Raw genomic sequence first — 18,918 nt, 5'->3', positions numbered from 1 at the left:
TAGAAATATTACCTCATTTAACTACCTGCATTGCATTTGCCTACTCCATTTGCTTGCATACCTAGCATATAGCTATGCCTTCATAGCAGTTGTATGGGTCAGTTGGATACTTGTGTACTTAGCACAAGATTATATTGATCCACTGTTTCTGAGTGTAATAAAACTGCATTGTTATGTTGTATACTTGCATATTCAGCATATCAAATTGTCCTTATATTCTATAGCATAATCAACACATAGATTGTCTCAGTTCTAGGCGTCTGCATACCATGCACATAGCAATACTGGTTCGCTCCCAAGTCCCATAATAATGACATAACTTAGTTGTATGCTCGCATACCTAGCATATTTCTAGTTTGAAACACTGTGTTTGCCTTAATAAAGATTTGTAATGCTCAGCATATTTCAGAATGCATATCTAGTCCGTTGCTAGATTAACTGATTAATTCAGCCCGAGTACAAAACACATACCAACTTTAATTCTTTGTTTTATCTTCATAACAATTGTGAAGTTAAATGTACCCTTTGTGCATGCCTGCATAACAGTTGCATACCTCTGTGTATTTGCCGAATACCAAACAGATAGCTAGTAGTAACTCATTGTTCCTACAGGAACATCAACCACATAGCTAGATGGTTCCTTGTGGTTTCAAAGTATGAAATGTGTTTAGCGAACTGTTAAGCCTGCATTCCAAACATCTAAGCTAGATTAACTCATCTTGTATGCCTGCATCCCTAAAATATAGCAAGCTGGACTCCTATTGTTTACCTGCATCACAACTACAGAGCTCTGTATGTTTACTTGCATTCGTAGCTCTCAGAGTAATTAATTCATCAGCCCTGTGGCATAATGGTAGCATTGCCAGAGTGTCTCTTTGCGTTTGCTGACAAAATCAATTATCTTTCATACATCTGGCCCTCATTACAAGTTTGCCGGTATCCTGGCAGTAAATATACCAGGATACCGTCAAACTGTATTACCGTTACCAGCCCTCGGTCTGGTGGAATTCCGAGTGGCGGTGTAACTTCCCATTCCATGGAGTCCGATTGGACTCTATGGGGGAGTGTGCCAGTAGTAAAGGTGCTGCCATTAACGGCCCCTGTAATAACGATGATTTTTGCAAGTAAGGTTTGCGAAATTACCTCCACCCTTTAGCTGGAGGTCATTCTGGCCACCTTGCCGGCAAAATCGTAGTTGGCCAGTGAGGTAACGTGCCGGTAAACGTTAATACCGGCACGTTGATACTGCACCAGCCAACTTGTAATGAGGGCCATTGACTCATAGTGCTGGTCTGCACACCTAGCACATACCGGGATTTAAATCAATTTTGATTTTCCTGCATAACAATGGCATAGGCCATCATGTCGGCTTGCATACCCAGCACATTCCTAGATTGAATCATAGTGTTACCTGCATAATATCTAAAACAAGGAATATGTGGGACCTGGTCCAGGAGAAGACCCGCAGGGGAACAAAAACCCTTCCCAAAATGGGACAGGGGGCCTACGAGGTCCAAAGCCATAGACGGCCCTGCCCCAGAGCCCCCCTCACGCGCCTTGAATGAAAATGCCTGTGCTACCTTCTTTCACACACTATCTCTGTGATCCTTTGCCTGTGTTTGGCCGTCTTCTTCCTTTTCAGGGGTAGGAACGGCCTGTTTTGGGTCTCAAATACTCAATTTCTAATCCTCACCTTGACTGACGTCACAAGTGTGTTTCCGCTCATTATCCAGGTTGGCATAACCTCTTAGAATTTTAATGATGCATATTTTCCTATGGATGGGCAGGTGTCAAAAGTTGTTAAGCAAAGAAAAAAATCTGTTTTCTGCCTTCTCCCATTTATTTCTCCATAGTTACACCATTTTCTTCCATTGAACCCATGTAGCTTGAAAACTGCAGGATGGATTTGCCCAAAATAAACTATTTGGGCCCAAAAGAAAATCTTCTTCCACACCTCCTAGCTCCTGCTCTCCAGCCTCCATTCCCCAATGATCCAAGCCTCCTCGCTAATGCCTTTAATCAAGTCATTGCTTGCGCAGTAGACACCATAGCGCCTCTCAAACTTAATAAATGAAGCCTTCCAATGCTTGGTTCACCCAAGAACTTATGGAACTACGTTCATTAAAAAGGACCTTGCTTGCAACCTGGAAGAAAAACCCTAACGAAACCACCAAAACCGCTTTCAAAAATTGTTCTAGACAATACAAAGCAGCCATCACTCAGGCTAAAGCTGCATCCTTCAATACAAGGATTAACAATGCCAAATCTGGGACCAAGGAGATCTTTGCAATATTCAGGGAACTTGGGACTCCTACTACCCCTCCATCTACCATCATCAAGGATGAGTCTTGGTGCAACACTATTCAAACTGCCATGTTAGATAAGCTGGACACTCTGCAAACTAAAAGTCTAGCGCACCAAAAAGCTCTATTGTCCATCATAGACACACGTCCCCCTACTCCTCTGACCATCACAGCTGAGGAGGTACCTACTTTTGACTTCTCTGACATGACTGAAGCAGAAGTTATAGATCTTATCAAATCTACCAAACCAACTGCAAAGGGGATGCAGGCCCAGCACACATCAGTAAGGAATGCGCCCATGCCCTGTCCCCCTTCATCACCGCCTTCATTAACTCATTCTTCCGCTCAGCCCAGGTCCCTACCTCCCTGAAGGAAGCCTGGGTCCAACCACTCCTAAAAAAAAAAAAAAAAAAAAAATCCCTTGATCCAATGGTACCAGGGAACTACAGACCGATCACTGCAGTCCCCTTCCTGCTAAAGATACTTGATAAAACAGCCTACCTGCCAGTTCAAAAATTCTTGGAAGAAAATCTACTCCTAGGTCTGCGCCAATCTGGCTTCAGGCCACGGCACAGAAACAGCTCTACTGGATCTCAAAAATCAAATCGATGATGTAAGAGACTCTGGTAGGCCAGCTCTCCTTCTCGTGCTAGACTTGTCTGCGGCATTTGATCTGGTAGATCACAAGACCCTATGTCATCATCTGTCCTCCACTGCCAACTTCTCCCCGAAAGCTTGTGAACGGATATCATCCTTTCTCAAAGAGAGAGTGATGAAGGTGTTCTCTGACTCCTCGAGTGCTGTCCATAGCCCTATCAAATGCTGTGTCCCTCAAGGGACCTGCATATCACCCACTCTCTACAACCTCTTCATAGGCCACTGTTCCAACTTCTTGACGCCATGGGCGACACCTAGGTGCTTATCCCACTGACTGGTGACTACCCTACAGATAGGAATATTCTCAATCTCATCTACTCCACAATCCAGTCCTGGATGGCAGAAAACTGGCTGTGCTTAAATAGTGAGAAAACAGAACTCCTGGTAATTGGATCCACAGTCACACTGAGTAAACTCGGTACGCAATAAAGCTCATTTACAATAGATAACATTCCCATTACTGTGTCCCAAGCCATCAAGACACTGGGTGTATACCTGGAACCTAGCATGACCATGGAGATACAGGTTAATGCTATTGCATCCTCGGCTGCCTACCACTCCAAACTAATCAATGCAGTTAGGCCGTTCCTGTCACAAGAAAACTGCATCACCATTGCGAGGGCCATTATCGGATCTACGCTAGACTACTTTAACCCACTCTATGCCGGTACATCCCAAAAGAACTTGTTGAAACTTCAAGTAGCTCAGTATAATGCCCTGAGGGCCGCGACTGGTACAGCTCGCAGGGATCACATCTCGCGGGTTAGAAGGCAGGTTCATTGGCTGCCCGTCAAAGAAAGGACCCTTTTCAAAACACTGGCCATTGCACACAAATGCATCCATGGATTGGCACCCATCTACTTAGCTCAGAGGATCATCAAAAAAACACCCACTAGACCTTCCAGGTCTGCATACACGAATCGCCCCATTGTTCCTCATACACGAAGAGTGAGCCGGTGGCTCCAGTTTCCCTACCTTGGCTGCAACTTACTGGAACACCCTCCCTGCCCAACTCGGGATGATCGAATCCCACACAACCTTCCGTAAAGCATTGAAGACGAAGCTTTTTGTTTGACTCGCCTCCCCCTATCGCCATCATTTGAATACTGTACTGCTTACTGTACTTGACATGTAACCTATTGTAAACTATGTAACTGTATTAATCCATTGTACTGGGCCGCTATCTTAAGCAAGCCAGCATACATATTCTTCTCAGCGCCTCCATGCCCTTGGGTTGTAGCGCACTATACAAATACTAAAATAAAAAATAAAAAAAATAAAGCATTACAGATATTTCTCCTTTTTGGTTCGCTGTAAATACATATAGTAGTTTCTGAAACATTTGAAGGTGACTGGGTGGCCCCAGTCCCAAAGTGCACGATATAGCACCCATAGTGCAGTGAGACAGTATATAAATGAAAAGCGCCCATTTTATTTTTGTGTTTATGTAATTTCCACATCAATCCTACAGGAAAAAGAAATGGGTGCAAAATTGTATTTGGAGGAGGGGAATGGTGGCTTCACATAAGGGTATTTTTTGGGAGGGATAAAAAATGACCAACATTGTAAATATGTCTAAAGGAGCATTTAGAGTTAGATTTGCAATTCGACACCTACTAAGTCCTCATTCCACAGAGGTAGTACCTGCAGTCTGGGTGTTGCTGGATACCTTGAAGCTGTATTTAGCTCCTGGAAAGAACATTTCCATTTCAATCCCTGCATTCTTTATCAGCTTTCATAAAATAAATAGTTATGTGGAACTGTCTACGCGCTTTGTAAACTGAAGTCTGTTAACTTCCACAGAGAGCACTGAATCACCCTCTTATCTGGCTAAGTGTCCAAGTGGTGGACTTTGTAGCAGATTATCTCCAGATTGTATTATATGTGAAACCAACCACTCCTGTGTTTATGGGAAGCCAGCCACATTTGACTGCAAAGTGAAACCACAAGTCCATTGTGTTGTAAGTAAACATTTTTATTTTATAGAAGTTTTAATGACGTGTTGCAAACTTTTTCAGTGAGCTAAAATATCTGTCATAAGATTTGTCTACAATATGTCCACTGCCGGGCATTTATATATGCACACTTGTAATGCATACAGTTTCTGCTGACCTGTTTTACGCTGTTCAGTTCATTCACTACTTTTTTCTCCATATAAGGATGCTACCTTCCGGTGCATTATTTCACAGATTCTTGAATCATGCCAGTCTCTTTTGTTTTATTGTATGAGTGCAGCACTTGCTCATCCATGTTCGACAATGTAACCAGGCCTTAAAATGTGTACTTGCCACTTTCCATTGGCGAATGACAATAGATGAGTTAGAAATGGTGTGCTGGATGTGAAGAATTGAGAGGGTGGATGACTTTTTATGCCTGGCTAGTGGCTTGCAACTAAAATGTATTATCCCTGAGGTAAGAGTTTTAATGGAAAATTAATTTCAGCTCATGTGCCGTGGTGGAACGACCATGCACAGGCACCTTGAGTTCCCGGGAGGATAGCTCGGTGGCAACATGCTCGCCTTGGAAGCAAGAAGACGCGAAGCAACACAGGTTCGATCCCTGGGTCCGCGCTTAGAAACCTTTGGGTATTCAAGCGCCTTATAAATATGCAACTAAGACAACAACAAACAAACATTTCTGTAACAGCGCCTCGATGCCCCCGGGCTGCGTGAGTGTTTTAAAAATGCAAATAAATAAAATGAATACCTCCCATCTCCTCTGTGATGCAGATGTTCATCCTCAGTCTTTGGGTATTCCAAACCTTGAGGATAACCTTTTGCATACCTAATAACTATTCTAATTAGCAAGTTTGCATTCCATTAGGAGAGTCTTAGATCTGGGAATCCATTTCATTTCCCTCTGTACAGGTGTGTGCTGCATTTAAGAGGGCAGGCATATAGGCCCAAGCTATGGTCTCTTTAGTACACAAAGTAAGGGATGGCAGGAGGGTGTATGTGCTTTGCAAAACTATACAGATTACCATCATAATTAAATATTGGATCTCTTTAAAGCCATACATGGCTTGAATATTAGATTCCCTTTGAAGAAAAACATAAACTAATCATTTAAAATGTTTTTGATGAGTCTGTACCCGTTGAACAGTACGGAAGGAGGCAGAAAAATGTATTTAAATTCAGCCCATTCATTTAATCAAAAAACACCCAGAGGTTAAATCTAAGTGTTCTATTGCTGTGCCAAATTCAAATCAGGGTGTTTTCCTTTGCTGTTGCCAAAGTTAATTTAGGCCTTTTCCCTTCTCTTTACCATAGTTCAATCTAGGTGTTTCGGTTGCAGTACAAAAGTTAAATCCAAGTGTTTTCTTTTGCTGTTGCCATAGGCCTTTGCCCTTCACTCTACCAAAGATATATCTAGGTATTCTATTGCTGTGCCAAGTCAAATCTCGGTGTATCTGTTGCTGCACAAAAGTTGAATTTCAGCCTTTCCCCGTTGCTCTGCCAAAGTTGAATCTAGGTGTTCTATTGCTGTGCCAAAGTAAAATGTGAGTGTTTTCCTTTGCTGTTGCCAAAGTAAATGTAGGGTGCTTCAGTTTATTCCCTACTAAAGAGATTCTTGAAGCAAGGAAAGTCAAAGAAGCAAGAGATTATGTGCAGGTTGTGCGGACAGAAACGAGAATCATTACGCCATCTGATTATGAATTGTGAAGCAATGGGTGACATCCGATTCAATTTACTACGATAATTCTTTGCTGACTATCGAACTTTAACCAAAGATGACATTTGGCAACTTCACCTGCAAGGGACTAGGCTGTCACTAACATTTCCCTGCTTGACTTGGTGTCATTCATATTTGCAAAACTGGAGTAGAAAAGGAAAGACTAAATCAATTTTTAATTGGTATAAACGAGAAGAAAATGAAAGATTAACTTTTTATGTCGTTCGTTTACTTTCATTTTAAGGAAATGTATGAACGTTAAAAATTTTAATCTACACTATAGTTAAAAGGATTTATTTTCGATCTTCTCCTCTTTTGATTCTTCATTTCCTATTTTTCTCCTTTTTTTAAATATACTGCAGTGTTGCATCATCGTTTTTGTTGATTGGAAACACATCATGTAAAAGCTAAAAAGTTTCTATGGAAACCAATGGTAATACATTTAAAAAAAAATAATAATAATGTAGGCCCTTTCCCTTCGCTCCATCATAGTTAAATCTAGGTGGTTCTATTACAGTGCCAAAGTTAATTACTATGCCAAAGTTGAACCTGAGTGTCTTTCAACTGGTGTGCCAAAGTTGATTCTAGGTGATTTTAGCTTTCACTTCTCGCCATGCCATGCCGGCCCCAGATGTACCACACCCATCCCCACTCACACACAACTCACTCCGCCCGTCCTACTCCAACCCAGCCTGCCCCCACCAGCACAGCACAGAAATAAGGCAGCTTGCTGGCACGTGACCACCTCCCCTATCTTTACACCTCAGCGTACATCTCGCACTATAAACCACTCGCTCTGCTGAACCCACCCTCATGTGTGGCAATGTTACACCGCCCCTCGGCTACCACCTCACTGCCCTCCACCCCACCCCCTCAGGCACCTAACTCACACTTCCCCTCCCTCAGCAGAGCATGAGCCGTCCTGTCCAACACAGCCCATTCAGCAAACCCTCTTACCCTCTCACACACTCCTGTACCTCGCAAACACCCCACAAATTGCACAGGGCATTCTCACTGCAGACCGCCACAGGCACTTTGCGCTCCCCTTCTCCTCCACTGGGCATCCCAGCCCTACTTTCTTCCGCCTTCCCCGCCCACTCCCAACCCTGTCCTAGCACTTTTCACCTCCCGTCCAAAACACCCATCCCAGACCAATATCCCTTTAAAATTCCCTCCTACTGAACTTCCCTCCATGCACTCAGATATCCCTGCACCCCACCACCAGGCCCAACACACTACCACTTGTAAAGCGGACCACGCACCAGATTTCTCTCTCGCTATCCTGTGTACTCATCAATGCCAGATTGGTCGCCAAAAATACACATAACATCTTTGACCTCATAGCCATCAAAAATCCAGACATCCTATTCATTACTGAAACCTGGTTCACTGACTTCAACACCACACACAAGGCATTCTGACATGGCTACTCCCTGCTAGTACATAACAGGCCCAGCAGAGCGGGGATAAGGGAGGGTGGGAGAGGTCTAGCCATCCTCCACAGTACTATCCACAAAGAATCTACCTTGCATCACTAAATGCAAATCTATTCTCGTGAAGTTCCACCTTAGGCCTCCGTTACCCACAGTTTCCTCCTCCTACGACTGGAATTTCGCAGACTCGCTCTGCCACTCCCTCTTACTGATCCAGCACCTCGGCTCACTTTTCTAGGACACTATCTGGTTTGATGTTCTGCCAACCCTATGAACCGCTTCTTCACAGACAATCTGGAAACTTTCTGCCAAACACAACTGATTTCCCACCTGACCCACATTGCAGGACACACCCTTGATGCACTATTCTGCACATCAGGTCTAGTCTCCCCACTCTGATCACCGCACTATACATTTCTCACTTCAACACCACTCGCCCACAAGACTGAACAGCGCACATCTGTACAAAATCAAGAAAAACCCAAAATAACACTATGGAAACAGAATCTTCAACTCCAACAATCCATGTAGAAAACTCCACATAATCCTAGGTGAATTCAATTCCCTCCACATAATCCTAGGTGAATTCAATTCCCCTAGCTGTTTACCACCCCCCACCCCCACCTACCCTAACTGAAGCTCTCTGCGATTAACTTTCCAACTACTTTCATAACATTGCGCTTGAAAGACATCGTACCATCACCACAAAACTAGCTTGGCTCCTGCTCTCTACATCTGGCCGTCTCTCAATCCTAAACTTTTCCTCGCCCTCCCTACCAACTTTCTCTTCGTCCACACCTCTTTCCGAGGCGGATTTCTGCAACCTGCTAGCACTTAGCCGACCCTCGGGCTCGCCTGGAGATCCTTGCCCACCACCCCTTCTAAAGAAAGATTCTTACCTCCACCTGTGCTGGTAGCGCAGCCCGCTCCATCATCAATATATCCCTCTCATCTAGCACCTTCCCAGAGGCTTTCAAAACCTCCGATGTCAAACTGCCACTGATATAACCCAGCCTCGACCCACTCTCCTGATAAGCTACTGCCCAATCTCTAACACCTTCTTCTAGGCTAAACTAATTGACTGTGCGACATATTAGCAACTTGGTCTTTTCACAGAAGCCAATAGACTCCTCGACCCAATCAGGGTTCCCACCCCTCTGTGTAACAGAATCATCTATAGTCTCTATCTGGGATGACCTAAAAACAATTGCTGATTCTGAAGGGTGTGCTGCACTCATCCTTGTGGATCTATTCGCGGCCTTTGATTCCATTGACCACACAATACTCATGAACAAGCTCCCCACACTAGGCATCAAAGATTCTGCCCTTCATTGGATCACCACTTTTATTTCCAGTTGCTCGCAAATCATTCTCCTCCCACTTTTCTCCTCCTCCCCTCGCCCCGTCAGAAAAGAGGTGCCAAAGGAGCCTCCCTTTCACCCCTCCTCTTGAACTTTACCTAAACCCACTGCCGGTTTTCTTTCGCTCACACAACCTTACCTGCTACAATTGCACAGCCGACACCCAGATCATTTAAAAAAATTCCCAAGACTCCAGCCTCCCCACTTCTCAACCTCTCCTCTTGCCCCTCAGGTATCGACCTATGGATGACGACCAACCACCTAATCCTCAACCCGGGAAAATCAGAAATCCTAATATGCAGCAAAGCTGCTCTGATTCCCCAAACTTTACTTTGGCCAATAGCCCTGGGAGCCCCACCTGCTGCCTCCACCGCTGGTAAAAAAAAATCTTGGATGCACCATGGACGAGCATTAGCCTATTCGTTTGAAAAAAAGAAAAAAAAAAAGTTTGATCGAATCAAACATTTGATTGTATTTCACATGTTTGGTTTGACCTTTTGTGCACTTTGCCCGCATGCTTTTGAAAATACCGAACATGGAGAGTGGGTGTTGCGGGGGTGTCCCCATGTTCGGTATTTTGGGGTTTCAAGGGTGCAGGGGTTTTTCCCCAGTTCCTTAACATTGGAGGCAGGGAACCCAAAAAAAATTGCGTTTAAAATGTGGGCCCAAGCAGATTAATTGCGGTCAGTTTGCTGCAAACAAAAAGAAAACTAACAAACATCAATCCTCATGGATGCAGACCTATCTCTCTTTAAACACATCAGCTCCGTATCCAGAGCTTGCCACTTCCACTTACGGATTCTAAAACATCCTTTGCTACCTCTCCTATTGTCAAAGAGTCTCTGCAATACTGGTCATCATCATCTCCCGCCTTGACTACACCAAGTTCCTCTATCTCGGTGCCCCAGCATGCCAGTTTAAGAAACTCCCACAAATCCGAAACTCAGCAGCCAGGCTGCTCCTTGCCCTCTCACCCAGAGAACATATCACCCCTGCACCCAGACGACTACACTTTCTCCCTGTTAGCCTAAGAGCAACCTTCAAATCCATGTGCATCACACACTTGAGCCATACATAATACAGGACCTGAGTTCCTTCAGAACAAACTAATTCACTACCAACCCCCAAGAAATCCCTAATTGGGCTCAGCTCTCCTCTTCGCTATTCCCCCATATCACTCCACTAGAGTTGGCGGCTCGGCCTTCTCTATCCTAGCTCCCACCATCTGGAACACTCTTCCTTTGCACATCCGCGCAATGAGAACTACCTTTCCTTCAAAAAAGTCCTAAAAACCTGGCTATTTGCTGCATTATCCTGAAACCCCTCTAAACCTTCCAATACCCAATCCGAACATAGGAATACTCAGCACCAGGCAGCGCCGACCGTTATTGCAGTGGGCAGGACCACACAAACTATCCTACACCAATCAAGACCATGGTTTCCCACAAGAACCATTATCTGAAACATAGTCCTTCATATATGAAATGTCACAGTATTGCTTAGTTACTGCACCTGGCATGTATGGGAAAACGGGCAAATCGTACTAAGTAGTTGTGATAGAATCACCTCCATCGCAAACAGACAGATTGGGAGGCACTTCAGGGAATTATCATGGGAGGAATTGTGCCAAGGCCATGTCTCGCACCAGAAGGCCAGGTGGGGGTATCTTGTGTATTACTCCAGGAGGGCAATAAAGCTCAGCCCCATAATTGCACTGGAAGGACTTGAGGGATGAGCAGTTATTTCGCATGTATGAACTATAGGATGGGCCACCCATGGTAAAGGTAACAATTGAGGAGGTTCAGTAAGCGCACAATATATGGGTAGACTCGCCACGCTATCTGCCTAGAAGAACCTGGAAGTGCAACCTGTGCTCCTCTTGTTAATAGTTGGAGGGCAGACTGTTGCTGTCTCTGACTGTTTTTATTACAGCCGCAAGAATCGACAAAAGAAACCAATACCTGATTGGGTACACAAACAACAATATGCCACTGAATTTGTTCGGTACGTATAACGCACCACTCTGGTGGACACTGGACGCAGGCACGGCTACCTGCACATATCCGAATACAGCAAGGACTATGACAAAATCTGGTAGTGCTGTTCACTTAATTCTCTGCCTACTTACACCAGGCTACGCTTCTCGAAGAACTCTGACATAGAATGCAGCAAAGAACTAAGAAAAATGTGGCTACGCTGAACGCATAGCGAATCTCTAGCACCACGCCATCCCCTGATTCCTCTCAGCACCCGTCCACATGCCTGACCGCAAGGGTTGCTCTCTACTGGAGCCTGGTTAGCCCTGATAAGCCTTATTTGGCCAAATGCAAACAGACATTCTAATCTTACTCCATGACCGGCAACACTCCCATGGTCCATCAAGGCTGTTCCCGCTACCAGCACATAGGGACTATAATAATGGTAATACATAAATGACAAGTACAATACAATCTGATTGGGCCAATTTACTCTGTGTTGATTCTACTGTAGGGGGGTCTATGTTCTAAACTTGAGGGCGTCCCCAACTCTGGTCGGGACTGGGACAATATAAGCAAACATATAAAGATGTCCCGCAGGAAATATTTTTGTCATTGAACACAAATTGTTCTAATTTATTTTGTGTGGAGGTGGCAGAATACTAAATGTAATTCTGCTCAGGTATGCCAGTCACAATCCGAGGCAGGCGAACTACAACTTTATGCAAATCAAAATTGCAGCTCATTCTTTTTTTACCTTGCAAATTGCAGGTTATTTATTTATAAAAATGAATTAATGTGTTCAGACAAATGGAGAAGCTCATGTGTTATAGTGCATAATCCAATTAATATATACAAAACGATTAGTGAACATAAATCAAGAACACATGACTGGTTTCACAAAATAAGGATATCAGAAACAAGTGATAAACAAGGGACGGACAATTTGTTCTGCGTTTATAGTCTGCATCATATCACCATAATCCTCGCCATCTAACTAAACATCTAGTTCGGCCACTACAAGGACAGTTGACTTAATTGTGGAGTAGGGGGACCTACGGAATCGGGATTGGGTCTGGCTTGTTAGGGGTTCCATGTTCTGGCGAGGCTGTTCCTGTGACTGGACAGCTGGACAACCCTGGGATGATGAGAAGGCTACCATCTCAATGCAGATGACCTCACGGACCCCCCAGGAAAATAGGCAGGCGAGAGAGAGCGATGAACACTGTGATCATGCTCTGAAAAACGACCCTCATGGCAGAGACAAAAGAAGCTGGGCTTCCAAGGCCTCTTTTCGTGCTGGAGATTTGCGACTACTAGAGAATTCCTCTTGTGTCACAAGCCGAGAGTCTGCAGAGTCCCAGGTTTGAACTCAGGATGGTGACCATTGCAATTAAGAAGATGGAGCTGGTCAATCCACACTGTGGTCTAAGGACACTTTCAATGGTCTCCAAGGGCAGGATCCTCGAGCAAGGGGCGGAGACTAGTTCCTAGCGATTCAGGGGTTGCAGCACCGTTGAAGGCCTACAGGAGATCAGTCAAAGGAGCATGAATTTGCTGGGACTTTGCTGGAGGCTATATTGGTTGGCTGTGATGATGATCCACGGATCTTCAGCAGAATGCTTCTATTCAAAGTGATCATGGCTTCAATGATCATCTGCAGAGTGGCCACAGGAGTCCTCCTCTTATCCTAGCTGGAGTTGACCCTTGAACCCACCAATAACAAGAATGTGCACTTATCTACAAAGAAGCCCTATCCATTAGGCCAAGCCCTCATGTATGGGAGGGTAACGTAGATATATTATCAGTAAAACTATTGCTATCACCCAATAATACAATTAATATCCACCTCCTATATCGGCCACCCTAAGACTCTCTGCAGACTTCCAGGGACACATCATCCATTTACTGAATGACAATCTCAAAAAATCCACTAAATCCCTACTTTTAGGAGACATAAACCTAGGATTCAATGATCCCAATGACAAAGTCGCAAACACACTTGCCAAAGACCTCTGAGATCTAGGTTTCACCCAAAAAATACAAAGTCCCACCCACTCTAAAGGTCGCATTCTTGACTGGGTTATTGACCACAACTGTACCTCTTCCATCACATCTAACCTCGCCTACCCATGGACAGACCACAATTGCATTCAATTCACTATTCCTGCAGCCTCATGCACTAAAATCAACACGTCCGCCCCATCCACTCTAGCTAGAATCTCCAAGAAGCTTACCGCAGATAATATCCGACCATATCTCAATGCCCCATGCCTATCACCTCCCTTCTCACAAGACCCCACTATCCTAGCAGATATCTTTAGGGACACCCTCACTAACGCAGTAAACGCCATAGCACCACTAGAATGTAAGAAGGAAAAGAAGTCTTTTCACTCGATCTCTTGGTCCACAGAAGAACTTTAGACCATGCGATCAAACAAAAGGCAGATGCTAAAAATATAACATACAAATAGCTAATGTTAACTCACAAACTAAAGAACTATTCACCATCTTTAAGGAACTCACCACCATCACCTACCAGCACTGATGAAATTCTTAAGGATGAAGCCTGGTGCACAAGCATTCAAGCTGCTATGCTGAACAAAATTGACCTCTTACAAAATAAAATCCAGGCTCACTTCAAAGCCCTATTAAGCCAGAATAGGCCTCCTCAGACTGTGCATGATCACGTAGTACACCATCTCCCTAAATTCTCCTTTAAAGACATTTCTGAATTCGAAGTTGTAGACCTTCTCAAACCTTCCCTCTGCAAGGGAGACATTTGCCACCTAAGATCAAAAAAGACTGTGCTAAGGACCTTGCCCCTCTCCTCACGGCTTTTATCAACTCTTCATTCAAAACTGGCATAGTCCCTGACAGTCTCAAAGAGGCATGGGTACGTCCCCTCCTGAAAAAAACCATCACTAGATCTGGCCCAACCCAACAACTACCGGCTCATAACCACCGTCCCATTTCTATAAAAAACACTGGACAAGGTTGCTCACAGCCAGATCCAGCTACACATTGAGGCCAATTCTATGTTGGGGGGGGGAGTTAGGGGGGTAAAGGCAATCTGGGTTCCCTAAAGGGCACGGCACAGAAACTGCATTATTAGACCTAAAAAAACAAATCACTCAAATTCTGGATAAAAGCAAGCCTGCCCTCCTCCTCCACCTTAGACCTCTTGGCTGTCTTAGACTTGGTAGACCAGTGGTACAGATTTGTTCAAAACCTTCCACCCATCACTTTTGTGGTCACAGTTTGTCTCAATATGTGAGAGAGGGTATGTCCAGACGTGGGTCCCTTGCTCGCTGCGCCATAGGGAACCAAGCTGCACCTCACTGAGGAGGCCCAACAAGGCCGAAACATGTCTGAGGTTGCTTGTGTTTCTGTGCAGAGGGGACCTGGCCTAGCAGTTCGGGCTGGGGTGCTACCATTGGTGGCAGTACCTGACTGATTTGCATATGGCTGGACCCCTTTTGCAATGACGCAGACGGGCTAAAAAACGGTGGTGTGGAGGGTTGCCCAGAGCATTGCCACACATCACTTTTGTGGTTATAAAAAATACTGGACAAGGTTGCTCACAGCCAGATTCAACTACACCTTGAGACCAATTCTATCTTGGGGGGAGGGGGGAGAGAAGGGGGGAGGCAATCTGGGTTCCCTAAAGGGCACGGCACAGAAACTGCTTTATTAGACCTAAAAAACCAAATCACTCAAATTCTGGATAAAGGCAAGCCTGCCCTCCTCCTCCCCCTAGACCTCTCAGTCTGTCTTCGACTTGGCAGACCACAAAACACTCACCACTCGCCTTACGCAAGCAGCACAATTCTCCACTCAAGCATCTTCATGGATCTCCTCCTTCCTAGAAGGCAGAGCAATGAAAGTATTCTCTAACATAGCAAATGCAGCACCCACCACCATCCATTGCGGAGTCCCAGAAGGGTCATGCATTGCTCCCATGCTATACAATCTCTTCACAAAGCCGCTCTTTGACAAACTCTATGCTCTTGGGATTGCACATACCAACTATGCAGATGATAGCCAAGTACTCTTACCCCTAACCAGCTGCTATGTCCAAGATGCTGCAGCACTACAACAAATCTACGCCACTATCCAAGCTTGGATGGCTGAGAATGGCCTTTGCCTCAATGGAGACAAGACGGAGATTCTCATCCTCGGTCAAAATTCTACTTTAACCAAGCTAGACAGCCGCTATTCCAACATTGAAAACTCCATCATTCCTGTTCTATCTTCCGTAAAAACATTAGGGGTTCACATTGACGCCACGCTATCCATGGATAAGCAAGTCAATACCATTGTCTCGGCCCCGGCCCTAAGCACCAAACTCATCAATGCCATAAAACCCTTCCTAACCAAGTCCAATTACCTTTCAATAGCAGGAAACACCACAGGTGCTAAATTAGACTACTGCAATGCTCTCTTAGCAGGCACTTCTATCAAAACAATGTGCTAAGAGCAGCTCTAAGCATTCCTAGAAGAGATCACATCTCTGGAGCCAAACAGGCAGCCCACTGACTTCCAGTCAAGGACCGCATCACTTTTAAAATCCTTACTATCGCGCATAAATGCATCAACGCCATGGCCCCCTCATACCTATCAGAAACACTATCCAGACCCACCTCAGCCCGACCCATCAGAACACGCAACACCAATCAACTCAGTGTCCCACACATCAACAGAACCAAAGGAGGAGGGCTAAGCTTCCCGTACACAGCACCCAAGCTATGGAATTTGCTCCCTACCTCCCTCAGAGCGGAAACCTCCGTCCTTGCCTTTCGGAGAAATCTGAAAACCTCTCTCCAACTAGCATCTAACCCTATTAACTTCTTACCCCCTCTTTTCCCACTGCACCTAACTCTATGTATTCTGCAACATGTGTAAAATTATAGCTCTGCTTCTACTGTAACTAAGCTTCTCACTGTATGTAACCAGTGCCACGATGCCCATGGGCTGTTGTGCGTTTAACAAATATGAATAAATAAATAAATTCAAACTCGTATGGGCTGTGGACACCCTCCGGCCACCACAACTGCCCAGCAACAGACACACTATGATCAGGATGTGGACTGGGGCCACACATTTCCAGCCCCCACATCTAGCCACAAACACATAATACTGTTTCGCCTACAAAAGGGTTTGCCTCATGGAAAAATCAACCCTGAGAGGGCAGGAAGAAGGCCAAAGGCCAAGATGAAGTGTTGTGGCTCTGCCATTTTAGAGTATGCAGGACTCTAAAAGGCATTACACAGTAAAATGCAAAATTGCATGTGAGAAAAGCTAAACACGGTACAAAATTATCTACTGCCACCATCTCATCCTGGACACATCACGCAAGTAACATAAATGTTACTTAAAGCAAAAGAAAAGGGGATATAAGCTACCCCTGCCACACTTAACTGTAAGGTGATGTGTGCCGCTTAAAATAAACAAGGAATTTCATAATGGCGGCAGTGTCCCCTTGCACTGGAGACTGATCAGTGCCCCCCCCAGCAGTTGAACTAAGCAAGGTAAGTAAAGCAGAAAGACTGTACCCAACTTAAAAAATCAGGATAGGTTCAAAACAAAAGGTTGGGGTCTTACATAGATGTCTATGGAGGGGAAAGCAGCAAAAAATAACATTGTTCCTAATACCAACACTCACAAGGGCTGGCCAATGCCAGCCCACCAGTCACAATAATGGGAAAGGGACAAAGGGTCAGGAGGCCAGACAATCTGGTTGGCCAAGAATGTGCCCCTCAACCAAGACCACACCCCCACAGCATATAATATGGACATCCCAGGGGCAGAGACTGGTCTAAATCAGTGAAAACCAAAATGAGGGCTGTCTCACTGAGCTCACAAAGTCCCCACATGGGCAGAATGATCATTTAAGGCCTACCTCATGGTTGCCCTGAACAAAGGAGGCCCCTAAAACAAAATGGGCGGTACTAGGACTTCTTAATGGAACCATTCTTTGTTGGCTGGCTGTTCCCCTTTTTCCCACTGAGTTGACCATATCCCCTTGGTCAGGTTTCTACATCTTCTGCCTCGTGGTTCATTTTCTTGGATACACACATTATTTTCATCAACCTGGATCGCCCCATTTCATACATTCAAATCCATAATTGTCTATTGGTCAAGTGCCAAGACTACGGGACTACTCCAAGCGCCTGGGCCTCAAAAGGCTTTGTTGGCATTATTTAGTGCCAGCCGTGTAATGGTGAACTTGCCTTTTCAGTAGCATACCATAATTTCCAACAATTGAAGTCCCATAAAATGTGCCAGTGGCCCAAACAAATGCACTCTCATTATGGCATCTATAAATGTGAAAAGATTTCTGTTATATCTAAGCTAAGAAAGAAGGTTATGATAAACAACGAATTAGAAGACAAGTAAAACGAGGAAATTATTAAACTGAGACAGTCAGTTTCAGAGAAACCAAAGACAAATAGAAATATTATTTTTGGCAGCATTGTGTCTCAGTTTCTGGTGTGCTGACTGCCTTTCACTTGCCCGAGTATGCGATAAACCAAGCAACAGCTGTTAGCATTTTGACTCCTTGTCATTCCCAATTCTCATGCCTAGATCAATGGATTTTCAGAAGTAGTCTGAGGAGCCTTTTCTGATGGTAGGGTCCCAATTTCAAACCATTTTTATTTAAACAGTTGTGAGCCAGACACAAATATAAGCAATGTGCAGCATTAAATCCAAGGTACATATCAAGGTGGTCACCATCCTATCGTCCTTCCCAAATATATATCCCCAAGCCCAACTTTAACACCCCCCACCCCCAGTTTCGCCCCTCCCGCAGTCAATAGCTCACACATCTCTTCATATAAGATCCCCTCTAGCCCCTTAAAGAAGTGAGAATTGTTTAAGAAGCTGGGGCTTCATGGCAACAGCCGGGTAGTTCTCTGCATAGTCCGTGAACGGTTTCCGTGTGACCACATATATTTTACATATCTCCCTTCGCATATGGCTGTGATCTTTTCCGATACCAAGATGTCCCTGCAGTTCACCCACCACGTTTGTAGTATTAGACCCTCCGGGCTCTTCCAATGTTCTTCCGGGCAATGGTCAATCTAGCTGCTAATTGCAAATGTCCTATTGGATGTGCTATATGTCCAGACATTGGAAAGTCCCCATCCCTGTGTCCTCCAACACCACCACCAACGGCTCCATTGGTAAATGAACCCCTGTAATCTCTTTACTCCTAGCCAAAACTTCACTCCAGAAGTGATCAGTCTTCACACATTCCCACAACATGTAAACGAGAGATCCTGTGACATTGCATCTCTGCCAACAATTGGCAGGATAGGCAAGGTTTTTATGGTGAAGCATTTGTGGGGTGAGATACCAACTATAGCAGAACCATCTATAACAGACTTTGTATGCACTTTCCTTGCCAGTGGCACAGTGGGAGGACTTACACATCCTGGCCCAAATGCGCATTACATACATCATCCTCTATTGAGATCTCCCCATTTACTACTATATGGCAGACTGGGCACTC

The 18,918-nt window shown here is 44.8% G+C and overlaps 1 protein-coding gene across 1 annotated transcript in view; it reads left to right on the top strand.

Annotated features, from left to right (window-relative positions):
- TM2D3 (TM2 domain containing 3) overlaps positions 1–18,918 on the top strand; it is a 202,143-nt gene that overhangs the window by 95,094 nt on the left and 88,131 nt on the right. The window contains exon 3 of the mRNA XM_069624763.1: positions 4,764–4,921. Within this exon, the coding sequence (XP_069480864.1) occupies positions 4,764–4,921 (158 nt within the window). The remainder of the gene's footprint in view (positions 1–4,763; positions 4,922–18,918) is intronic.

This window comes from Ambystoma mexicanum, chromosome 11, assembly GCF_040938575.1.
Source record: "Ambystoma mexicanum isolate Mex_15411 chromosome 11, UKY_AmexF1_1, whole genome shotgun sequence".
NCBI classification, from domain to species: Eukaryota; Metazoa; Chordata; class Amphibia; order Caudata; family Ambystomatidae; genus Ambystoma; species Ambystoma mexicanum.
This window is presented reverse-complemented; position numbering and strand designations above follow the sequence as displayed.